Raw genomic sequence first — 25,352 nt, 5'->3', positions numbered from 1 at the left:
TGGAATTAAGCTTTAAATAAGATTTATTTCAAAAACCGAATTTCCAAGCATGGAAACTATAAGAATTGCTTCTTCTATTTTTGTGAGATACAACTGTGTGTACTTAAAACGCTGAAATGCGAACAAATATTCGTTTCAATGATTTCGAAGAATAGAAGTCTTCCAAGTATCGCAGAATTGAAGTTCTAAAAAGTTTCTCTCCTTAATTCGCTACCATCTTTCGAATGTAAATATGTTTAAACTCCATGAAACATATGCAAGGTTTTTTTTTATGTTTCTTTAGAATACTAACACTAAACGGTTTAAAGATTCAACAGATGTTGGTCGAATTCGTAGTATTCATCGCGATTTCAGCAGATGTTTCTCAAGGTCTTGATTAACCTTATAAATTAGTCGAAATTGTGCTTTAAAAAAGAGAAACAAGAAGCTCGTTATCCAAAGAGTGTTTCGTAAAGCCAGGTCACCTTATTAAACAAAAGTGCAATTTTGGAAAATAATTCATTATAGTATTATAATAGTGATACGATAAAAAAAATGATAATTATTTAGTGTATATATTCATCATTAGGACATATGATTCTTAACGTATCAATCCACTGTTAGTGGACAGTAATAATTTTCCCTGGGTGAATATTATTCGTCAATTTTACTCTAATAGTTTAAAAAATTAATAGTGGTTAATTAAATTTTGCATGATATGAAACGTGGTACCTAAGTACCCAAGCGTCCAAATACTCAAATACCTAAATACTTAAGTATCCAGATCAAAGCCAGACCTACGCATCAAAGTACCCAAGCATTCGAGTACTCAAATACTCAAGTACCCAAATATAATTAATATATCTTTTTAATTCTGTTATTCTAATCAATCTCTACTAATAAAATAAAAATTATAATTCACTGCCAATTAGGTGCAAGAAGCACAGCAGAAAGATTATTAAAACAATGCTTTTATTCAGCAACACGATGTATAAGGGACTGAACAGATTCATAGCCTTCGAGTGTTCCCTAACGTCTTCCAAACGCGTCCGAAAGAGTGTTGGAATGCCCAACTTCGACGACTCTTCAGGAAATCAAAGTAAAACAACAGTTGGTCGTCGGGGAACGTGTTAAATTAGCGTACGTTTCTCTTCAGCCTCGTTTCTCGCTCATCGGGATGCTGAATCAAAGCAAATTAAACGGCGTGAGCAGCATTAAAGTCGGCGCGAACCGACCTAGCCTTTTGCGATTCGAGTGAACGATCAAAAGCTAAAAGATCGAGGAAAGCGTGCACCAACCGACCAATCATAATCGCTTCTCGGGATCAGAACGATCGTTAGTCAACGATGCATGCAGAACGGTTCGAAGATGCGATCGAAGAGTGCTCCGTGAGATCGCACGAGTGCCTCTAATCTATTTCTAACGTGTTTTCCACCGCAAGCTGAATACCGAATATACCGAATTTGCAATTGTAACAAACGTTTAAGAGCCAAGACAAAGCGCTCTTCCGAAAAAAAGTTCAAATTGCCCAAGGAGGCCATAACTGTCATTTTTTTTTTTTCAATGTAAATTTACAATTTTGCGGTCCAGAAAGATTTGCACCGCGCAAAATTCAGGATCGAGACGCAGAGGTTTACCTAATGAACAGCAATCTTCCTCGGGCGTAGCTGGCTTCGTCTCGCGCGAGATAAACGACCGCGCGTAAGGCAAAAACGAGGATCGAGGCGGGTAATTGTATCTGACACGGGCCGGCTTCGTTGCAAACGCGATTCACCGGCGTGACGGATTTATACGACTCGTCCCTGTGGGAACTCGTACGCGATCTATCCGCTGAGATCCCCGTGAATTTATCGCGATCGACTTCTGTGTCTTCATGAATATTGCTTTTCTTATAAGGATACTGAAATGTTCGCTCTGACTTTGATGAAACTTCGTAGATTTACGCTACGTTAAATGAATTTATGTAAGAACGAATACGTTAAGAAAAGAAAAGAAATTAAGATTTGTTATTTATATTCAGCTGCTTCTTTTTAATGCAAATAAGTAGTTTTTCCTGTTTCATGGTAGATACTACGAAATTTCATCTGGAGGTTACACAGAGGATCTATTATAAAATGTAACAAAGAGAACCATTCATCTCTGAACTGAAACGAATTTTAAGGCCCATGTTTATTAAAAGCGTTTTTGCTTTCTTAATGACTATCATATGCCACAGAAGTGCGTATTCTCGTTAAAGTGTAACTGAATATTTCATCTGATACAACCAAGAATCTCCTTTTTTACAAGTTTGTATTTAATCAATATTTAATAATTATACTATGAACACTAATTCGAAGTTCGGATCGAGCAAAATCGGGTGAGATCGGGTGAGATCGGATGAGACTGGGTAAATCTGGCGAAATCGAGTAAGATCGGGGGAGATCGGACGAGATCGGGCAGGACTCCGTAGATACTATACTTTCGGGTTGTCGCCCGATCTCCTTCGATTTTTCCCAACCCGACCCGCGATCGGGCCAAAACAACGTGGCCAAAGCGAAGCTCAACAGTTTCAACGTGGCTGCCGGTTCGTTTGTCACGCAACAGCTCAGCATATTTACAGTATCAGCATTCAGGCGGTGAAGTAACGACGAAGAAGCCGAGAGAAAGCGGTATATGTATGTATACAAGAGCTCGAGAAGCACGCGACGCTCCGTGGAATTACGCGTTCGTCCGCTCCGAAGCGAGTCGTCGAGCATACGTTTCCACCGTCCCCATGTGTACACGCTTTTACTTCCTTCTTCCTACGTGTCGCCTCGACCGCGGCCACGGTCGACCAGAAGAAAGGTCGCTCCGTTCCTCTCTCGCGCCTTTGCCTTTGCCTTTGCTGCGGCAGTAATTTATTAACCCTCGCGAAAACGCGAGATTCAATGGTGAACAAACGGGGACGGGATGAACGCATTGTTCCTCGCGAACGTAAATTTGAAACGTTGGACCGTCTCAATTTTTATGGGGATCATTGGTCAACCTAAACTGTAAGTTTTATTTATGCTTATTATAGAGGACGACAGGAATATAGTTAGCCAACCTTTGGTAACATGTTTCTACTCTCTTTAATCCTTTTTAGACCAAGGTTATCGTATAACAACATTCCTTTCGAATGTATCAGCAAATTAGGAATTCATAATATATCTAGATATTTAGAACACAAAAATTTGCAAATTTATCAATTAAAAACAATTTAGGCTGAAAAGGGTTGAGGATAGACACAAGTCATATACTCAGATATGGAAACACTTTCCAATTTTGATGTGTATCAAAATTTGAATATTTTGCTGATATGAGTTTGACCACCTATTTTCATGTATTTTATTTTATTATATAACTGAAAAGTAGTTCAAATTTTTCCGTGTGAATATTTATACGCAAATAGTGGGAATCACCATTTTCCCTAGATAAGTTTGATTTGATCGCGAGTGTATATAATGATCAGCACTTGTATAGAAAAGTTTCGAAAGGAAGTTTGGTGAAATTTTGAACATGCAAAGAGAAACAGAAGTAATTATTAGACGAACGTGGAAGTTCTGTATGATTATTAGATTGTATACTAGAATTACCTTTCTAATCTGAACTCAATGCTAAATACGATTCTTCCCATTGTTCAGGCAACTCTTCGATTTCTTGATGAAATCTATTCTTCAACGTCTATCTTTCATTTCATCTCAATTATACAAGTATCGCTAATTTAGTTATTTTAACTGGTATAAAACTTCCACATTCACCTAAGATTCATTCTATCAATCCATACAATTTCAGTCTCCTCTCATAACAGCCCCACCTAAGTACTCAATGCTCCATTCTTTGTTTCCCACAATGTAAGTAAGAACAATCGCCATGCGTTATTTTTTTTTTAACATTCTCATCGATAAGTGAACTTTCTCTCGGCTTCGTGCTCGCCTCCTACATCATTACTACCAAAACTAACGACCATTCACCGATCCTAACGAAACCCTGAAAATCATGCTTTATTCTTCCTCGAATCGCGAAGAGTTCTGTCGTCGTTAGGCTTCGTTAGAATCGACACTTGGCTTGGCTAACAAGTCTGCACCATAGGTGAATACCTTTCAGGCGACAGTTGGTCGACAAAGCCGACCACCTTCTTTTTCGTTCCATTAACGCTGAGCGAGGGCATACTACAAGGGGGTAACGATTTACGATGTACACAAGGCGATTTTTACTTAGATTTAAATCGTGCTCGAGATGTCCCGAGAGAAATTAACGAGCAAAGGAACCGCGAATCGATTAGCACTTATAGTACAGTGCCTAAAAAGAATCTATGACCCCTGCATTGGCGTAATTTTGGGTCATCTTTTGAGGTGAGCCAGGTTCTTTTGAAATTTTAGAATTTTGGAGTTTTTAAACTTTAGAACTTCTAAAATTCTGGAATTTAGAAAATCGAAAACTTTCAAATTCTTAAATTTTCTAATTTTGGAACTTTGGAATTTTTGTAACTTGGAATATTGAAACTTTCAAATTCAGATATTTTGGAATTTTTGAATTCTGAAATGCAGGAAATTTGAAATTTTATAACCTTGTAGTTTAGGATGGTGAAAATCTACTTTTTTAGGGACGGGTAGGACCTACCCTGGGGCCAACTAAAATTGTGCAACGACTAAAGGAACAACATTTTATTTAGAAAAACAGGACGGCTAAAGGTTAACCGTGAATGTAGATTAGACAAACACTAAAACATATGACTTGTAAAATTATTCAGTTACGTAGTAAACAAGGACAGTGTAAATCGAGTATAAAAGTAACAGGTCAGTCTCAGACAGATTGGACTCGGTCGTCATTCACTCTCGACTAAAAAACTTGTTTTCAACGCTTAAGGCTCTATTGTCTATATATGTTACTGGTAAACTGTATAATATGGCAATGTATACATTGCTAAAATTAACTTGGCAATGTATTTAAAAAAAGATACGTATATTTTATATTTTGATTATGCAATGTATGCATTGTCAATTTGTGATTGGTCAATATATACGTTTGGGGCGGACATGTATACATATATGGGGCCCTTTTCCCTACATTGTCATTTCCCTTTCGGCCATCCACGGGGAGGGACGAAATCCGGGAGCCCGAAAAAATGCCATCTTCCCTGGAGAAGCCTACCATGTTCGATACTGTACAATAAAATTCCCGCACCAAATGTGGGAAAAAATACTATGAAAATATTTATTCGTGTTCCTTCCGAATTTAACATGGTTTAAAATCAACAGGAAACCTAAATAAACGAGTATAACCCTCTCATCCTTATGGGACCAACAGTATACATGTTTGAAAATTTTCTCTCGGGATATCTTGCACTGACATTTATGTACACATCTATGTATATTTGTACGTGTAAGGAGTCTGTATGTATAATAACTACATACTAGATAAACTCTGAAGTACTAATTGCAAGTAAACTCTGAACTACACCAAATTCAACATTAATGAAACTTTTAATAACTGTAAAAACAAATTCGATTACATCTCGTGCACTTCCTGACTGGAATTTGATAATTTTTTATAAAAATAAGTATAGGACCATCTTACTCAAATTATATTTTATAACATAAATCAAACAAAATAATTTCAATATGATGGTACCTTATTACATACGTCTTACTTTATAAATAATTGATTCTTCTAATTTGCTTATTTTTACATTAGAAAATTTCAAAACCTAAATTATTGCTAAAATTTGGAAATGTTTTAAATCGAAATATTTTTTCCAGGGTTAATACTATTTTTACTACACAAATGCAACAAGGTATTATCTCTTATAGGATATCAAATAAAAGCATTAGAAAGTAAGAACATCAAATTATTATTTTTAATTAGACATTTAAAGAATTTAATTTACATCTTTATCATTAAATGGTCCCATACTTTTCGCGGATAATACACGCGTCGAACATACCGCATCATTTACATTCCAGGAAATCTGGTTTCTCTTGCTTTTCCCTCTCAGTAACGCAATTAAGAGAAAATGAATACCTGTTTGATTTTGGCGTAACGATGTCTCTGGTTTCAGACGTATATTTCCTCTCGGCTCGGCCGCCGTTGAAAAGCTCGACTGTTTCCCTGGTAACCGTTTCCAGGAGAGGCTCTCCTCCCCTTCTACCCTTACTGAATGTCCTTTGATCCGTTTTACGGACCATAACCACCCTCGACAGGGGTTGATTAAATTCATGGCCGTGCATCGTTGGCGGAATCATTGCTAACGATTGCGAGAGAGGCCCTCCGACTCGCGGAGACCTGAAACAAAATTCGCATTACACAAATGATGGATGTCGCTTATTTAAATTTTTTCTTAAATTGTAGTTAACACTTTCACGGTTGGTAAATTTGTCATAAAAATTAAGGATTGAAATTAAGAGGAAGCTAAACATTGAAAATTCACTCAATACTGTAGGAAAGGAGTGGATTAAAGTTTCTGGGGCCCGGGACTATAGCCCCCTTAAACTTTCCCTTAATGCGGCACTGCCGTGAAATCACCGGTCATTTATGCCAAAAGATAAAATTGGAAGATAAAATTTGAATAAAATTACTATCAATAGCAAATTGAATGCTTAAATCTGAAAATTATTTGTTTCTCAAACAAATACTGCAACGAGTCAAGTTTTCGCCGGTCAAAACTTCAATCGCTTCGATATTTACAGACAGTTCGTTCAACGAACCAGCGTTGAGCAATAAAGTTCAATTAAATTCCCCTTTTACGGAAGTTCCTGGAATTCTTATCTCTTCGAATATTCTTATAGCTACGAGCAACTCTTGCAACAGCCTTCCACTGTAACGGGAAACACGTTTCTGTAGCTGCATGTCTGCAATGATAGTTAGGTGGACACGTCTAATTAAGACGTATGTGGTAATAACATTTCTTGGACTATGAGCTCAGTATTCATAGAGATGAGTGAACAACCTAGCTCTGTGTATTATGTATGCGACGAGTACAATTGGTCTAAATTTATAATTGATCATTAACACGATTTAGGAACAAGGCAACTGGTATTTCCGTAAAAAGTCAGTCGGGAAATACAACCCTGGATTAAGGGAAGGTGTAAGGAGGCCTACTATCCCGGGTCTTACTTTTCAGGAGGCTCCTTTCTGAACCTTCCATTTATCCCTTTTTCTTCATGATTAAATGTCGTTTAATTTGATTTAGAATAAGTTTCAACTTCTGTACCAAAATCAACAAAAAGGGCCCTGTAAAGTTTAGCCTCCAGAAATCTTAATCCACTCCTGGGGAATTAAGTAGATGGGGAAAAAGCAATTTATATACATTCAACACAAATTGTTCTAGCATAAAATAGCATAAAAATATTTGAAACTGTTACAATGTCACGGCAGCAAAATGCGTGACTTTTAATGTCACCTGAAAATATACCAACCACGCAACTAAAGCTAATTCTTTCTATTTCCTTCGTGGTTGAATCCAATTACCCGAGAGGGATTCCCTCAACACGCATGATCCTACCAACTAAACAATTTATTATCCAACGAAGCACCAACGCGTACCTTTCGTGACCGAAGGACGACTCGCGTTTTCATGCTATTTGAATCGCGCCACAATGCGGCCGCAGCTCGCTCGGAATTTTCTCTCGACAAAACGGTTGTTTGCGCGCGAAACCGTTTCTTACCCCGAAATTATACACTCGATTAAGTTGTTCGCAGACCTCGTTACTTTTTTAAGCTGCCTCCTCGCTAGTTCCTCGTTAACCTGGTCGTTAACACGCGGCCGGATTCTTGTCCCGCGGTTAATGAAGCCTGATTATCCCTGGCCGAAGCAACGGATGTCGTTTATGCAAAATCCGCTCGTAAAGCGAAAGTATCGGATGCGGAGGATCGCGAAAATATTTGAGGACGATTTTACGATCACGAATCGGAGAAATTGCGAATCATCGATTGGAAAGGAGAAAATTTATATGTTCGGCTCCGATGAGCTTACGAGCGGAAAAAAGCAGAGCTTATCGGTCGTAAACAGAATTGCCTCCTTATATGTATATACTACGAAATCCACAGTGCTCTAAAGTAGATCGAATTAGAATTGCTTTGCGTTTTCAATATTTTCTTAGAAAAATTGAACTTGGAAAGCTTTTTCTTAGTTGGGATGTTTTCTAATAAATACAGTAAAATATTCTAAATCGTTAGCAGATGCAATAAAATATTGAAACACCAACAGGAAGTGAATTTACTGGTCGAGTTACGTAAAACGGAATTGTTGCAATTGGACACGCGTATTTTGTCGTGGAAAAACAATTTGCGATCAGTCAGCGTTTCTTTAAGACTAACGATAAGATACAAGATTTGTTTCATTACTCGATAATTCATTTACATATTATGATAGAGCACTGTAAACAAGGCGAAGAACTTTTTGAACGGTCAACAGAAATTCGACGTGTTATGTCAAAGTTACGCAAGTGTAGGGTTATCGGTGTACGAGACTCTTTTGTACAAAACTTTGAAACCTTTCTTCCTTCTGAAAGTCAACAATAAAGTAAAAGTGCCGCTCTTGTGCGGTGAACAACCTGCGATGGCCCTACGCAAGTGCATAAAGGGTTGACATGTAAAGAAATAATTACACTAATTACATTTCACTCCAAAGAATTTAACTTCCATTAAACTTTTATACTTCAGTTTTCAATCCAAGAAAATAAAACAAAATTCATTATTTGTTGGCTGAATGAAAAATAATATTAATTACATTGACTAATTAAATAGGAACCAGGGTGGATCTGCCTTCCCTTCCCCTCAAAAGGCTGTAAACTGATACCTCCTTATCGTCTGAAAATTCTAAAATTTTACGGTTCTGAGGTTCGAAAATTTGTAAATTTCAATATTCTAATATTCTAAAATTTTGTGGACTTGGCCCACTCCAAAAAAATCCCACTCACGCTATTGATTAGTGAATCCGTGGGTCTTCAATGAACGTGTTGAACACTTTCTTCCATCAAACAATTAATCTTAAAATCTGAAACTCGCTACAAACCTCAAACTTCAATCCTCGAAATCCTCAAGCGAACGGTCACAAATCTTTGAAAGACACCCGCGGCTGAATCAAAGAAACCTCGGGGTTCGCCGTGAACGCGTCGACAGGATTTTGCAACAATGGAAAACGATAGAAAATCGAGGCGAACAGTGCAACGGCGAGAAAAAAAAAAACGATAGTGTCGCGGTCAAAGGAAGCGTCCTCGTTTCGAAGCGGTGCGCGTACAAGGCTCCATGGTTTGCTCGCTCGTGACAGAGCTCTGGATGCTCCTCGCTGCTCTAACTCGGCTCGATACAAACCGCACGGCAGAACGAACAAAACTGGCACGAGTCGGGCCACGAGAAAGAGAGACGGGCCTCCACTCTCGGAGAGGAAAGGTGGCCAATTAGCCGTTACTCGGCGCACATGCCTTAACCAACTATCCGGCGCAGCTGCAGCGCCGCTGCACGCTTCTCGGGAATTGCATTCATAAACGCATTCAATGCACCGACGCGACGGCAGCGTCGCGTCGCCGCGCTTCCAGAAGCTTCACCGTTTTTCTTCTATTTTTCTTCTTACTCCCCTTTTTTCCATTCGCGGATTTGTCTGGAAGCTCCGTTTCTCCTTTCGTTTCTTTTATGGGTTCTGCATGTGCCATTTAAATCAATACTAGTTTTGATACAGAAGCGGTTAAAAATCTATATTTTTGAAAATTGTCGATCGAAATTAAATAAATAAAGAAAAGAGAAGAATTCTGTTTCGCCTCCTTTTTCTCAGTTCCATATCTTAAGAAGGAAGGAAACCTGCGGCAATGAGTTCCATTAAATGGCAGAGCGGAGAAAGGAGACGACGGGAAAAATAAAACCTGAAACGATTTTATCGAGACGCGTGTTGCGCGCGTTTTCTTCCGCTTTCGCGACAACGTGTAAGTACTGTGCGCACCGCGGAAAGCAGCGTAATAATTGGAGAACGAAGATGTACGGCCGAGCGAGTACCGCTATTCTGGTTGACCGGAATCACTGCTCTGGAACATCACGGTACTCCTCTCTCTCCAGTACCCGAAGCGTACTCGTGGAGAACACGTGCGACTCGCTAACACCTGTTCACTATGGACGGATACTTCCTTTGACCTAGGGAGCGACATTAGGCTACTCTTTCAGAGCAATATGATATATACCGTAGGAATTGCGATTTAAACAAACGGAGATGATATTGTTTTCTAAGATTCTATTTTTTGTTTAAAGTAGCTCTTTGTTGAGGCAGGTCTAAAAGGCAATTTGGCATGAATGAATCACACTGTTATGCTGGGCTTGGGATGCTTCGTAAATTCGTAAAGTTTCGTTCGAATTGGTTAAGAAGGATTTACGGTGCTCCTTTCTTAGAAGTGTACACTTTACATATGGCCCGAATGGAATCTGTAAATTGCCAAATTATTGGCAAATACTTTCGTCACCTCAAAAGGGTACACCTTTTGAATTATCCATTTATGTAAACGTTACATATCAAAGTTACGAGTACGTCAAAGTGTTATTAAAAAAGTAGTAATCTTATTTTATGGGGTATGTCATATATTGTTAATTAGTTAAAAAAATTAAGGAGACCTATAACCCTTGAACCGCGGACCATGGAGAGAACCACAATTTTAATTTATCTTTGTGTTCACATTATTTCCATTTTCTAAATTTTACAATTTTCTAAAATTATTCGTTTAACTTTAAGTTAATATCCTTGCATATGTTTTGTAAGTTTGGATCACGATTGGCCTAAGCACCGCTGTTTAAGGGTTAAAAATTCCGAAAACCATTCACCCACAAAGAAGTCATTATTAGTTTATCCTGGAAACTTTATGAATATAAAATATTTGTTACCTCTAAAAATACCAGAGGTAATTAAAACGTTCACAGTTATTACTTCACCTTGCATATACTTTTTAACATTCAAGTCACATAAAACGAAAACATTCTCACGGAATGTAACAATTCAACAAATGGTTCCCCGCGTGTAGTTTTTCTTATCTGCATGATTTATCGACGAATTCAATTCACTAACAGCATGTGGTCATCGTTCACTACAAAACGCAGTCGTGTAACGACCGGTGGAAAAGACACTGAAGCGCAGAATGACCAGTTACGAAGAGGACAACGGAAACCTTACGAGATACTAGAAAGGAAGGGCTTCGAAGAAGATATTTTGACCGCATTTAGCATTCTTCCTTTGAAATTTCTCATTACTATACGAGGTCAATAGTTGCCCAGTTGCGATTCAGGTGTTTGGTGAGCACACCCTTTTGTAACATATTATGTGGACACGCCTGAAGGTATGGAAATGTAGTTTGACCTGAAGCGAATTTTCATGGAATTTCAAGTATTCTGTCTTTGTTTTCAAACAACAAGAAGAAACTTGGATAGTAAATGAAATAGTAATTAATCCTTACGTTACGGCGATACTCAAACGAAAAACGTTTCTTCTCTGGGATTTAAGAATTTCAGAGTGAGTTCTAAATAATTGGTGACCATTTTCGTGTAAATGATGAATATGTAACATGAATGACATGAATAATGAGTATCTCGCTAACTGGAATTAATGCAAATGGCATGTAACATGAATAAAGAACAATAACGAATAACGAACAATGCGAGCGACGAATAAAGAAAATTTTGTTTAAACATTGGCTTACAATTAGTAAATGCTACCTAAGCGTATTTTATCAGACTGAAATATCAAAGACCTTGATCCAACAGGATCTATCATTAACAGTATTGAAATATTAATAAATAGTACAATCGACAACAAATTCTAATATTAAAAATTGCCAAAACATTTTTTGTTCAATAAATCTAATGGGTTATCTTCAATTTTTTAAATATTAATTTTTCATCTGATATTATAGACAAAATAAAATTAGATAAAATAAACTCATTGACTGATAGTCATTCACACGACAAATCGTGGCATGTACGATTATGATAAGTGCAGCTTGAAAACAGCCAAGTGTTGATAATGCAAACGTTGCATAATAGCATTCTGGACAACTCGACACGGTATATCACCGGTAGTTCAAGGCCGAGTGAACTTACTATGTATACAGAACTGCACTCTGCATCATAATGTCACTCATTGCTAGTCGGAGCACGAACGGAAACGTGAAATAACCGTTTGTTGCTGTTATCAAGTACCATAGATCTATTCCGGTAAAAATTGAGAAATAAAGAAAGTCATTTTCAAATTTTATCAATATGACTCATCAGTGTCTGATCTCAAGACTCGTGTAAGATTTCATTTAATGAATACAGTGTCGATTATATCATTGACGTAATTTGAACCTTGTTCTGAGGTAGGCTAGATTGTTCCTGAAATGTTGAAATTTCAGAATTTTTAGAAGTTAAAATTTTGTAATTTTAATACTTTTAGGATCAAGAATTCTAGAATGTTGGAAAACTGAAATTTTGAAATTTTTACACTTTTAGCATCTGAAATTTTGGAATTCTAGAATTTTGGAGGTCTGAAATATTGTAATTCTGGAAGTCTGGAATTTTGGTAATCTAAAAATTTGGAATTCTGAAATTTTGAAATTCTGGAATTCTGATATTTAAAAAAATTTGATATTTAGAACCTGGGAATTATTGAATTTTCAAATTCTGAAATGTTGGAAATCTGAAATTTTAAAATTGTGGAATTTTGGAATCTGAGAATTTTAGAGTGATGAAGGTTCACATTTTCGGTGAAGGAAAGAAACTCCTACCACTTGCTATGATACTTGAAAATTTGTTCATCTATTCAAACAAAATTACAACTGTTATAACGAGGCTTCGTTACTCGTCAGAAGTCAGTACAATTGCAGTGCATAAGCGAAGCTCGAGGATAGTGTTATCAAGATCTCTGGCTGGATTTCCGGTGCGCGAATCGTTACGAGCACACCGCAATTCGATCCACGAGGTCGTCGCCAATAGTAAAAGGTGGGATAACATTGACGTAAGGAAGATCGACGAGACATCGGAGTAAAAGTCACACAACGGTGGCAGACGTCGTTATGCAAGCATAGTCGTGTTACGTGGCATTTTAGATCAGAATCAAACAGCATAAATTAAAAGGAAGATTGATTTACGGGTCCCGGTAAAATGAGGATGGAAGTAATCCGATCGAGCGAAACTCTTGGCCTGTTTGCTTTTTCTTATGTAGGAATTCTATTAGTACTGGAACGATGCAAATGTCACGAATAAATTGCACGTATGCATTAACACCTTGACGGCTGTACATTTCATAATATCTACAACTCCTGTAATTTCATGTTCTTTTTCGTATTTTAAATGATTTATATTTGACAGCTTCGATCCGCACGCTATAAGAATACCATTTTTCATAATAGGTATTAATTAATATGTTGTATACTCATGATCAAATCAGGTTTCCTCAAAAAAATGGCGGTATCCCCGGTTCCCGCCTTTCTCCTACAAGCATCCTTAGGGAAAATGACAATATAGAAAAGAGGAAATTTATTAAATTTTATGATATTTAACAATTAAAAATCATATTATTTTGTTTCTAAATTGCTTTTAATATTAATATTATTTCCTGCTTTCTCCGTATCGCCATTTTCCTTATGGAAGTCTGAGAACTAATAATCTAAAAATTCATCTATGTTAATAATTTTTTTTCTAAATGAAGACCTAGAAAAAGAATAAATAATTTTATTTTTAATTTTTTTAAATTGAAAATAAAAAATTTCCCATTAGAAATTTTATTTCAGTTTCTTAGAATGATTCTGCATTACTTGCTAAAAACACATGGAAGGGTAATTTTAAAGGGTATTAATGAGTTGAGGAAACATATTTTCAAGGAAGAAACTAGAAAAAATCATATTATTAGATAAAGTACGAAGAAACCATAAAACGATGTTGGCCTTACGTATTAACAGCAAGGAATTCAAAGAGTTTCAACGATCGGATGTATTTACAACGTACAAAAAGTGCAATGTGCATCAATGCCCGAAGCTAGCCATTCAACGAGAATTTTCTTTTTAATTACATAGCCGCCGGAGTGATTAATTTATGGCATTCTTACGCCTTGATTACTCGTATTAATATTTAAGCGATCGTTCCAAGAATAGTCAATACCTTAATGAAAATATTCATGAATATTCGAAACCGTGCTAAATTGCTTTTAAACTAGTAAATCAGGATCAGCAGGAGTGCATTCGATTATGCTTTAAATAAAATTGGTAGAATTCATAATGCATACTAATTAAGTGCAATGACTTAATTGCTAACACTATTAGCTAGACCAATTTTCAATTTGAATATTATTAAATTATACTAACAAACTGTGCAATAATATTATAATTAAATAACCATACAAGAACTAAATTTAAAAGTCAAACTATATATTCACTACGTAAATCTTTGTCTCCGATGCATTCGTTTATATAATAATGCATAATACTTCATGCATTATTTACCATCTTCCTGAAAGAGAGGAAACTTTCATAAGATCGTGAATATAAAATATACAGGGTGCTTCTAATACCCTGTAGCACTGTTTTGAGTAAAATTAAACAAAAATTATAGAGAAACATTTCACGCTCTTTAATAAACTCGGTAATCGGGTCATATGATTTTTTTTAAAAGTGCATCGGTGCATCTGCAAAATGCAACTGAACATTTTGGATAAGAAAATATTAGAATACAATGTTTCATACAGAAGTTTGAAATACCACATAAATTATTAATTTTTTGTTCTAATATTTTTAGTAACAAAATAAAGTATTTTAATTTTACTTTAAAGATTAAAAAACACGTCGAATTTCAAATATTTAGAAATGTCTTACAAAATGGAAAAGTGGCAAAACAAAGCTATAGTAGGGCTATTAGAATCACCTCGTATAACACTAGTCTCCTTCACGGTCACGATTTCGTTGCCATGAAATTTTCATCGTGTCACGTCACCATTTGTGTTGATTATCTTCCAAGATTCCCCTTTTTCCTGTTCATAAATTATCGTTTTTTGTACGGCCTCGAAACAGCGTCTTTCCTGGTCAAAATTTCTCTGTTATTTGACGCCACAAGTCACCGTGCAAACAGGTTAGTGACGTAACTGAGAATGCGCCATCGGCATCGCGTAATGACCGATAATTAGTCGATTGCATAACTATCTCTATTGTCAGATAACACGTCCGAATGAACCATTAAGCGAAGATACGTTCCACGAATTTATGAGACTTGGAATTAATCTTTTGATTTATAGATTAGAAAAATTATAGAAGTGCTGGTCGTAAAGAAAATAAGCTCTTTTTCAAATAAACTGCATTGGTCAAAACATAATGCAGAATTTTATAATAGAAGGCTGCTTTTATTTTATTTAACCCTTCAATTATGAAAAAAAGCACAATTTCGAACTAAAAAATATCTATCTATTAGGTGTACAAATTAATTCAGTGTCTTTAGCATTGCATTTTTTTAATTACTATTTTAAATTTGAATATTTTTCCGCGCTTCTGTGAATTTGAAAAGTGACGTAAGAATATGATTACAATGACAATAAATTAAATAATTGGAGTTACTGTGAATTTTTAAAAATGAATCTTCAATTAAAAAAAGAAATGGCACTGAATTAATTTGCACAATTAATATTTCAGAAATTTATTTTCCATGAATTAAGAATCAAATTTATAATTTCCTAGCGAAAAGGATATTAATTTAAGTTGAAATTGTTTAAAAATGTATTTTACTGATAACGCAGTGTCTAGTAGGTATCAGTATAAAACTAGAAACGAGTGTTAATGACATTAATTATCATTATACTGCAAAATGAAATATAGAAATCCTACTTGGATTAAACTGAAATGGATAAGAGAAATATAGAAAACGGCGTTAAACAAAAAGTATGTAACTAGACAAGTAATGGAAGAAAGTTTCAAGTTTTTAATTTGCCCAGTGATCATTAGAGTATTCATCCTAATACATCATCCATCATTCCGTGACAGCTACTACGTATGTTTGATGATATTTCAGATACGTACAAAATGATGATTAATTTTTCGATAAAACACTTATTCATTAACCCAAGTACCAAGTCTATTTTTAGTCAATTTCAAGATTCAAGATTTTCATTTCCGTACGTGTAATCATTATGATAGAAATTGTTCGTTTAACCCTTAATTGGTATCATTGGAACTCTAATGACCTACAACTGTTGCTGATTCGTTTTGTACAATAAAATATATAATAAAAGATTTTGTAAAAAATCCATTTTCATTCCATTCATTTTGTTTCATTGCAATGTCATCATACCAACTAAAGGTTAATAATCTCAAGAGACATTTTCTTGTAAATTTCCATCATTTCATTTCGAAGAGGTGAACTTCATTTCAATATTTCATTCGTAATAAAATAAATGAGATTTCGTAGAAATCATTTGTACTGCATAGAAAACGTGACATATTCATTTATGCAAATTTCTAAAGATGACAAAATGCTAAATCACTTACAATTAACTACTGTTATTGTCCTTCCATTTAGAACGTTGAACTGCATGATTTCAAACTGAAAAAATTCCTTTTCTAATTATTTATTTTTTAGATCAGACACAATCTTTTAATTTGAACTAACAAAATTCACAGCCGATCCTTTAGGAACTAATTAAAATCGGTATTTTGTAAAGTCATTAAAATTACATTTTTCAATACACACTATTGCACACTATTTCAATAGCACTAGTTGACTGAGCCCCTCTAAAAAATCTTAGTAGATCGTAAAAAATTAAAGAACACTGTGACAGCCGAATCGTACATTTTGTCAGGAAAATGGAAACTAACAGCCATCGCCACAGTAACCGTTCGAATGGCAGATAAGATTAGAGCTCGAACGGAACGTAGGTTCCAGAATCAACGTCATCATAATTCATAAAGCTTCCCACAAAACGATGGAACATTTTTATGACTTTTTCATAAAGTATAGTGGGTGAATGGTAATAACATGTGGTGGCCTTGTATTCGTTATAATAGGTACAAAAACAAGCGTGGAAAATAAAAATGCGGCCTATTCGATTGATTATACTGAATTTCTTATACCTGTTCTTATCGCTTGAGTAATATTTGTCAGAGATAACGAAGCAAAATGTACTTACACTTGCGTTTTTTGAATTCTTAGAACGAATATGACGAATGATATTAAGCAACATTTAATAATTTTTTTTATAAAGTTATGAAAAATTTGTAAGGTTAATATTATATTTAATGAATTTTAATAATTTTGTGGAAGAAGAACTTTTTTGGAGAGTGGGTCAAGCCCCATAGAAATTTTGAAACTTTGTAATTCAGAAATTCCGGAATTTTGGAAATCTGAAATATCATTTCGAATTTCTAAAATTGTAAAATTTTTGAATTGTGCAATTTTAGAATCTTAAAATTTTTAAACAATAAGGGATCCAGTTCACATTTTTGAAGGGCCACGCCTACAAATTAGTGCTTAAAAATATAATTTTTTTTTCATAAAATTAAAATCCCATCATTTCATTATATTTCTAAATCTGCGACAGACTTTTTTATTTAATATATTTGTCAGAAGATAGACAATCACAATTGTCATACAATTAGTGTTTTTATGAATATAATATCAGGGTTAAAAAGGTAAAGACAAGGTATCTTTATGATGTTTCAACAACTTCTTTCAATAGATGTTTCTGAAGGATATTAGAAGCGGTACGTTAATAGTAGTTTGTTCTAACGATAATTAACCTTGTCATCGTTGAAGAATGATTATTCTTACGCAAGTCGCATCATGGCACGAAACCGAGGCGATGGCTTTGTAACAACCGCGCTTGATTTACGATTTGATCGACGATATATCCGCTGAGCTATCTAAAGTGTACTCTTAATTATCGTGAAACAACCATTACAATAATGCCGCTTTGATAAGAATCTATTCGCCACGGCTATTATATCGACGAGAATACGAATCGACAATGTTTGTAAACCTAAACAAAACTAGATGAACTAGAAGATATCTAGTGAACTAGATAAGTTTTCTTCAATTTTTTTTTAACTTCCGGTTAGAATAAAATGCTCAACATCAATGGCGCAACCACAATTGATAAGGAGGTTAAACAAACTTTATTAGCACAATAATAATATTAAATCTAATATTTTTTAATTTTTGAAAGTATTAAATAAAACAGTTTCTCAATTTTTCAAAAGGAGGGGCCAATTGATCCTTTTGCCCCCTTCCTAGTTACACTACTGCACAAGATAGCACAGGTAGAATATACCACCCTTAAAAATCTGAAAGTAGATAAAATTTCATATCTTTTTCAGCTTTGTATCCCTCTCTAGTAATAATTGCTCCCTTGCCCCAGTCAGAATTCACCCTCGTCGAAAATATAAAATATGTGATGTTTTTTATTACAACTGGTCCTTTTTATCACGGCTGCCAATGTCTCAAACAAGTTATACAGCCTCTCAATAAAAAATATTGAAACATTTGATTGCATTTGCTCCGATTCCCAGACATACCATTTGGCTGTCTCCACTTTTGGCACGTGCACCGTATCGGATCGATAAACTCTCTTCCGAAAATGACCAGAATCCCAATATAAATGGAGCACGGGTCTTCGACATGCTGTTGACCCGGATATTTTTTTTCTGCTTAAACGGAGCTGCACACCCTCCACGAAAATAGGCTTGATCGATGAAATGACCAACTGCCACGATATCTTTATTAATAGACATTTTTTCCCTCTGGCCCTAGAAGAGGAGTAGATAACAATATCTATGACCGTATCTTTGTATTTGAAGGGATTATAGCGAAGGAAGGTTCGATAATATTTAATCAAAAGGGGTGTAGTTCGTGCATGTCTGCAATCGCTTAGCTGATAACGTTTCCCAGTCTTATCTAGCCACAAACGAACAAAGAAAAATATGAATTGGAGCAATAAAAGTCGTGACAGCCCAACCCAGAATCTAATAGAAGTTTACAGGAGTGCTTTTAAAATTCCAAAGATATGTAATCTCGTTAAAAGTTTATCAAATCGTAAGAAAAGTGATTGATACTCATAAACTGCGGCAGATAAATGTGTCATTTACGTAATGATTGCAAAGATGTAATCTCCAATTTAAATAGGGAGTGAATTATCAGTGTACATGGCCAACCATTTATCAAAGGAATAAGTGGAAGAATATAGTGACGGTGAGAAATGCGAAAAAGGTACGAAGCCTCATACATAGCGTGTTCCCAGAAACGTCGCTTAACCCTTTCATAATTAATTTCCTAGTCATAGTGTCCTTAATAGATCCTAAACATAGATCAACTTCTTTCACTTCAATATTGCGTATTAAAAAAAGTTATTAGTATTTAAAAATACAAAATTCAGGTCGATGACCTGAAGCAGTATTTAGAAATAAAATTGAAGAAATAAAATTGAAGAAATATACAAAAGTTATTATTTACTGAAAAGAAATAAATTGAAAAAGTGAAAAATTGCAAATGAACTATTTAAGTCGATCGATGCCACAGTTCTGAATAAATAATAACGAGGGAATTGCGAACGAGTGATGGCCGAGGTACCATTCCCATGCCGTGCCTTTCTCTGAATACGAGATTGCAATAAAAGCAATTGCAGTAAAAGCAAGAACAAGCCCATCAATAAGCTTATTGTTCGCGCGTCAAGAGCGCAGAAACGTTTTCTTAGAATACACCGTGGAACGTTTCGAAAATACCGTTTCCATAAGCCTATGTACGTACACGTAACAGCTTGCCACGTGGGAAAATAATATATCTTCTGAATAAAAAATTCGTATCGTGATTATTGATCATTCATATTTGAATTTCACCTGAAATAGCAAAGCATTACCAGCGTTTTACATATAGTAATAATTTCTCACTTTGACAGGAAACTTTAGAATTAATATAAAGTCTTCGCGTATACTTTAGAGCAAGATTAACCCATTAATGCCTAGAGTTACGTATTAAGTGACAATATTTTCTTTTACCGCCTATACTTTTAGTAGTTATTTAAAATTTGTTAATTTCTTTCTCTCCGTATTTGTAATACCAAAATTAAGATTTCTGGGACCGTATTATCGAACCTTCGAGGGCTCTATTGGTTAATTTTGGTTCAAAAATTGAAATTTATTCTAAATAAAATTAAATGGCATTTAGTCGCAAAGGAAAAGAGCAAAAGTAAAAAAATAAAGGCTTAGAATAAGAGGGTCTCTGAGAAATAGAATCCGGGGTTGTAACCCCCTTTAGACCTACCCCTGATTCGGCACTGTGTGATACCAAACATCGATGACCACGCACACTATTCAATAACCAATTTTATAAATTCAAAAATTTTTCAATATTTTGGAAAGAAGAATCATTACGATGTCGAACAAAGGTTAATGATTCATCTTTCGGTATTGTACCAAAGTGCTACCTGAACGAGGGTGAAATAGAGAACGGAAACAAGTTGTTTACAGTCAGTGTGTAGTCGATGTAAGGCTTACAGTGAAGGTCTCGGAAAGTAGGTGATTCCACGTAAGAACTCGTGCTGGATACAAAGGAAAGAATACGCGACCAGTGAGCCAAGAAGATAGCGGCTTGTAACGAAGTTCCCCGTTTCAGCTCGATGTTGTAAATCTCTCGATTTCGTCGTGTAACGCTCTACTAATAAGAAACAATCTTTTTTTCCTTTCTAGGCGGGGTTTTACCGAGTCATTGGGTCCCGGAAATATCCCAAAGAATTAAGTGGGAATCCGAAAAAAAAAAAAAAAGAAGGGAACGGAGACTGCTACCTGTTACTATTCGTCAATGGTGGCTGGTGAAAGTACCGGATACGATGGGAAAAAGAAACAGAAATTGTGAAATAACTCCACGGTACAAATGGAAGAACTCGATCCATGGAATCAAAACACTTTAAGTAAGAATGTAGAAAATAATCTTTTTAGAAATTCTACAAATATTTCATTGCTTGTTGGTTTAATATCATTTAGTTAGCAATCTGTGCTCTAATTTTTATTTTCTACAACAAAATTTGGAGATTCTTAAACATAAATGCAGTGTCTATATTTATGGATATATGGATTTCTATTTAATCCATCGTGGAGAAATATATTTTCTACAATTTCTGTAGATAACCTGGGTTATTTATCTGAAAAATCTGACAAAACTCTGAAATAGTTATCGAATTATCGAATTATTCATCAAGTCAAATGTTTAAAGGATTAATTGGGAAAAATAAAACCACAAAAAAAATGTATAAAATTCAAAGATTCAACACCCATGATAACTTTTTAACGATACCCGAAAAGATTCTATCAAAACTGTAATTCACAAATTCGCTACTTCAATGCGGAAGCAAAGTTAGGCATTTCAAGAGTAACACCGCGTATCATCGACGTCGTTTCAACGCAGGCAGCTCGTCCCTTAGCTTAAACGACGGGAAGACGAGCGACGATAATGTTCGCTAAGGCAGTCGTTTGAAACGAAAGCCAAGGGGTCGAAACGGAACGATCGTTTCCCCATAAACGACCCATCGTAAATTCCGTACGCGCAGCGGAGCCCGATCGTAGAAGTTTAAGCCCGCCGTTCAACTTTAGACGAGGACAGCCAGAGGGCCGGTTTAAAATGCAGCCGCGGAAAGACGTGGCCGGAAGTGAAATAGAGAAAAACGTCGAGCAAAAGTCGTAGACGTTGGAACGTATGGCAAAAGGGAGGCGGTTATTTTCTCCGTCTGTCTCCCCCGCCTCATCTTTATTCCCCTTTTTTTCTCTCCCTTCACGATTCCTCTTACCTCACGCTGTAGGACCTTCCCGGTTTCGAGGTCATTGCACCGCGCTGCTGGGTGGTTGCAACGGGGTGGCCAACCAGGGTGGCGGATCGATTTTCCACAACGACGTTCGGTCGCCGCGCCGGGAAAAATCCCCTCGTCGTTACTCTGCCCCACCGATCTCCAACCACGGCACAACTACGCTTCTTGGCACGTGACTACGATGTAAAAACACGTATTGCTACGTCGCGAAACGGAGCATCCTCTTTCGAAGCTGAAATCGATCGGCAACCCTCCTCTTCTCTGGCGCCAGTCCGCCCACCTCCTGTCGCCGTCGATCCTTCGAGACTCGAGACCGCTACGATTATTCCATAACTAGGATAAAATATTCCCAAGAAGAATATCACCATATAAAACGAGTCAAACTATTCACCAACCACCGTCACGATCGAGACACGATTATTCTCCGGTTTGTAATTATTTATCAAGATCAAAGATTCGCGATGGAGAAGCGTTACACTAACGATGTAGCGTTAATCTAACGTCGCAGAAAGCGATTAATTACGAGCTCGCTGGTCGGTTGCTTAATCCAGATGTCGATAGTGATCGATAGGTCGATGTTACGTCAAGGACGGGGATCCCTGGTGGCACGAATCGGCTTGTCGAACCGCGTTCACGAGTAAACAGATTCCACGTAGTCCAATGTCACGGCTCGCCACGCGGCCGTGCCTCGATCGTTTCTCTTTGCACGATCAGTTAGAGTTTGGCCGTGCCAGGGCCAACATGTTTCGGAGTACGCCGCACGGAATCGTTGCACTTCCACGCCGGTATTTCTCACTTCCCTCTCCTTCCGGTATCCTCGTGATCGCGACGTGGCCGTAAACTGCTTCTGGAACGATCGAGCATCGTGATCGTTCTTCCGATTCGCAGATCGCGATCGTCATTGGTTCGCATTTAAAAGCACATTTTTTTATGGTCTTGTCCTTGAACATTCGCTAAGGGATGATGAACCCTTTATCATTTGTCGCAAATTGTTTTAATCAAATACTTTTGATTTATATGATAATTTAAGAATTTTTAATTTCTTCAATTTTATATTACAATATCCAAGTAAACAGTTAACAGAAACAGCTGGTGTCTCTGAAATAAATCCTCGAAACCACAACGAACCAAAACACTGATCATTCCACGACGAAAACAACCCCTTTATATGATATAAAACAACCCCTTGGAACACCGATCACGTTCACAGGAATTCTATCTGACAGTTTTTGCGGCACGATGCCGCCCGCGCAACATCCTCGAGCGGAATAAATCGTGATCGATCGGCCACCCTATGTTGGCACGTCCTCGAAAAGAGAAAAGAAGGCGCGTCGATTCCGGGAAATGTTCGAATAGGGTAGAATAATGACGTCGTTGTGGGAATGAGCGTCGCGGCAGTTTTGTATAGCAGCTGCAACCACCGGAGACTGTCGCCCACGTTTTCTTCTATCGACCGTATCGCACTGCGGCGACGAATAGCACTGGCGGCTTTACCTCGTGGCGCGCAGGTTTCATATGGGCGCCCGCGCGACCGCGAGCGCACCCTTTGTGTGCACGCGTACACACAGGTGGCGGTCGTAAAACGGAATGTGATGCGATGCAAATGCGGATCACGAAATTCTTTACCATTTGATCTTTTAGATTTAATGGAATTTGGAGAGATGTTTGAAACCGGGGTGAAAAGAGTTTTTATTCTATTTCCTTTTTCTCGTGAAGTAATAATAAAGTTGTACCTATGAGCACTTTAGTCCATTCACCGACTAATAATTGAAGTAGACGCACGAATAATGCGTGATGACCGGGGTTACCTGAAGAAAGTAAAGGGCACAATTAAATAGGGGTGAGAAAAGTGTTCAACTTGTTGAGAAAGTTCCAACGGTTCACATGATTTTAAATTATTCTAATGAAACTACTTACAGAATATAAAAATATTTTATTTCATATACAAATACTTCTAATTTGAAATTTTATCTAGCTGACCCTTTCCAGTAGACAGTTTAATTATGAAATTTTTAAAATGAATCTTTAATTAAAAAGAAGATGATAATAAAATTGTTATCTTTTATAATAGAAATGATATATCTAATAATTTAAGGAATTACTGTGTATCAGTAATTTTTCAGATATAAAACTATTTTCGTTTGTTATCGAACAATTTCTAACTTTAAACTTTGTATCCTTAATTTATATTCTCTTGGTACGGACCTACATCTCATTATTCTCCGTAATCGTTATTTGCCCGCTTCCGTTCTGATTAATGAACCCGTAATTAATATTCCCGGCAAGCATTGTATATCAAGTTTAATCAAGGTTTAAGGGCGTTCAAAAATAAAGATGCCCGAAGATGCGACGTGATTAGAGCGCGATATAAATTTTGATTTTTTCTATCGGAACAGGACTCGCGCGATGGAAACTATGCAGCGTGCGTCTGCGCGATCGTTATGGGAGCAATTAGCAAGCTTGCAAAATATTCGCGAGCTGGCAGCCGGCCATGTTATCTGCACAATAAACTTGCAGATAACTCCAAGGTCTGTGGCTATACATAATAAGCGATTTGTTGGAATGTAATTTGCAAAACTGCACTTAAGTTCGCGGTGTGATTATGCTTGAAAATTAATTACAGGAATACGATACTTATTAATAATTCAGTGGAACATTGTGTGAAGCAGAATGCGGTGCTTTCTTCCATTTTTCACGAATTTCAACCCTCTGTAACTTTGGAGTAGCATTTAGAATCTTTATGTTTGAAACTGCTTTAATTAATTAATTAATTAATTTGTATACCTATAGTTTCATTTCAGAAACGATTAAAATTTACAGTATTCATAGAAGACTAAAAACAGAAAGTTAGTAATGTAATAGTAAAAATCTTCATTCTTTTAAGTAACATAAATCAAACGTTCGTGTTTATTAGTTTCAGAACAACAGACATGCAAGCACATTTCCGAGGAACGTAGCAGAGTTCTTATTTAGAAAAAGCTGGGTGTGTCGCATAACTGAGTTGGGCTAAATGGGGTCTGCTAAATCCGGGTGTGAAATGCATAAAGAAGAATAAACCTCCTTTCGACGTTTGATTCATTTCTAATTCATCGCCAATATGTAGTCGTCCATTTACTTAAATATATCTCAACAATCTCAGCATCCCCAATTTCATCCGCATACTGTTATAGAAAATTATCTTCTCGATTAAACGCTAAAATAGCTAATATAAATAGAATATCTCAGCGGTTCATCCAGAAACGATTAATTCCCGTTTAATCAAAGCTAGCGTAACATCGGTGGAACGTTGGACAAAACGAAGTAGAAGAGAGCCTAGTAGCCAAGATTAATCGTTCATAGGTGAAGTCGAATTCTCGAGGGTCAGCCACCGCCCAGTACCGCTTAATTACCTTCCTAATGAACCGTCGTCCCCATTAACGAACGGCCAATTAAATCAGCTGGTAACCGATTGATTTTCCTGCCAGTTGTCCCTCGTTCACTATCCATTGTGATCTCATCGTTTTGTTTAACCTTACGAATATTAGGTGAAAAAAATGTTTCATCAAACGTTAATATAATCATCCATAATCCATAGCGTACAATGATCGTTTCGCGATGG

General features: G+C 36.4%; 2 protein-coding genes across 9 annotated transcripts in view; one reads left to right on the top strand and one right to left on the bottom strand.

Moving 5' to 3' along the window:
* Positions 1-25,352, bottom strand: part of LOC114880039 (repressed by EFG1 protein 1-like) — a 50,984-nt gene that overhangs the window by 6,153 nt on the left and 19,479 nt on the right. Inside the window, exons 1-3 of one of the 5 annotated variants that reach the window (XM_046285506.1) lie at positions 21,737-23,247; positions 6,001-6,261; positions 4,077-4,148 (exon numbers count right to left, since the gene is read on the bottom strand). In XM_046285506.1, coding sequence (XP_046141462.1) covers positions 4,077-4,148; positions 6,001-6,261; positions 21,737-21,771 — 368 coding nt within the window. In that variant the 5' untranslated portion in view covers positions 21,772-23,247. Of the gene's footprint in view, positions 1-4,076; positions 4,149-6,000; positions 6,262-8,992; positions 9,386-16,454; positions 16,624-21,736; positions 23,248-25,352 lie in introns of those variants that run through there. The other 4 variants (XM_046285508.1, XM_046285507.1, XM_046285505.1 and 1 more) reach the window with 4 other exon arrangements.
* LOC114880060 lies at positions 1,540-24,947 on the top strand. 4 transcript variants are annotated; one of them, XR_006829346.1, is made up of 3 exons: positions 1,540-2,990; positions 20,643-20,863; positions 24,669-24,947. XR_006829346.1 is itself a non-coding variant. In XM_029195660.2 (2 exons), exons 1-2 carry the CDS (start codon positions 12,674-12,676, stop codon positions 20,689-20,691), a joined length of 303 nt encoding a protein of 100 aa, XP_029051493.1. In that variant the 5' UTR covers positions 12,584-12,673; the 3' UTR covers positions 20,692-21,176. The 4 variants fall into 4 exon arrangements, 1 of the variants encoding a protein (XP_029051493.1); XR_003790020.2 differs by lacking the exon at positions 24,669-24,947 and having other exon boundaries at positions 1,540-2,633; positions 20,643-21,176; XR_006829345.1 differs by lacking the exon at positions 24,669-24,947 and having other exon boundaries at positions 20,643-21,176.

Source organism: Osmia bicornis, chromosome 4 (assembly GCF_907164935.1).
Source record: "Osmia bicornis bicornis chromosome 4, iOsmBic2.1, whole genome shotgun sequence".
Classification (NCBI taxonomy): Eukaryota; Metazoa; Arthropoda; class Insecta; order Hymenoptera; family Megachilidae; genus Osmia; species Osmia bicornis.
Note: the sequence above shows the minus strand (reverse complement) of the source record. Positions and strands in the feature narration are given on the sequence as shown.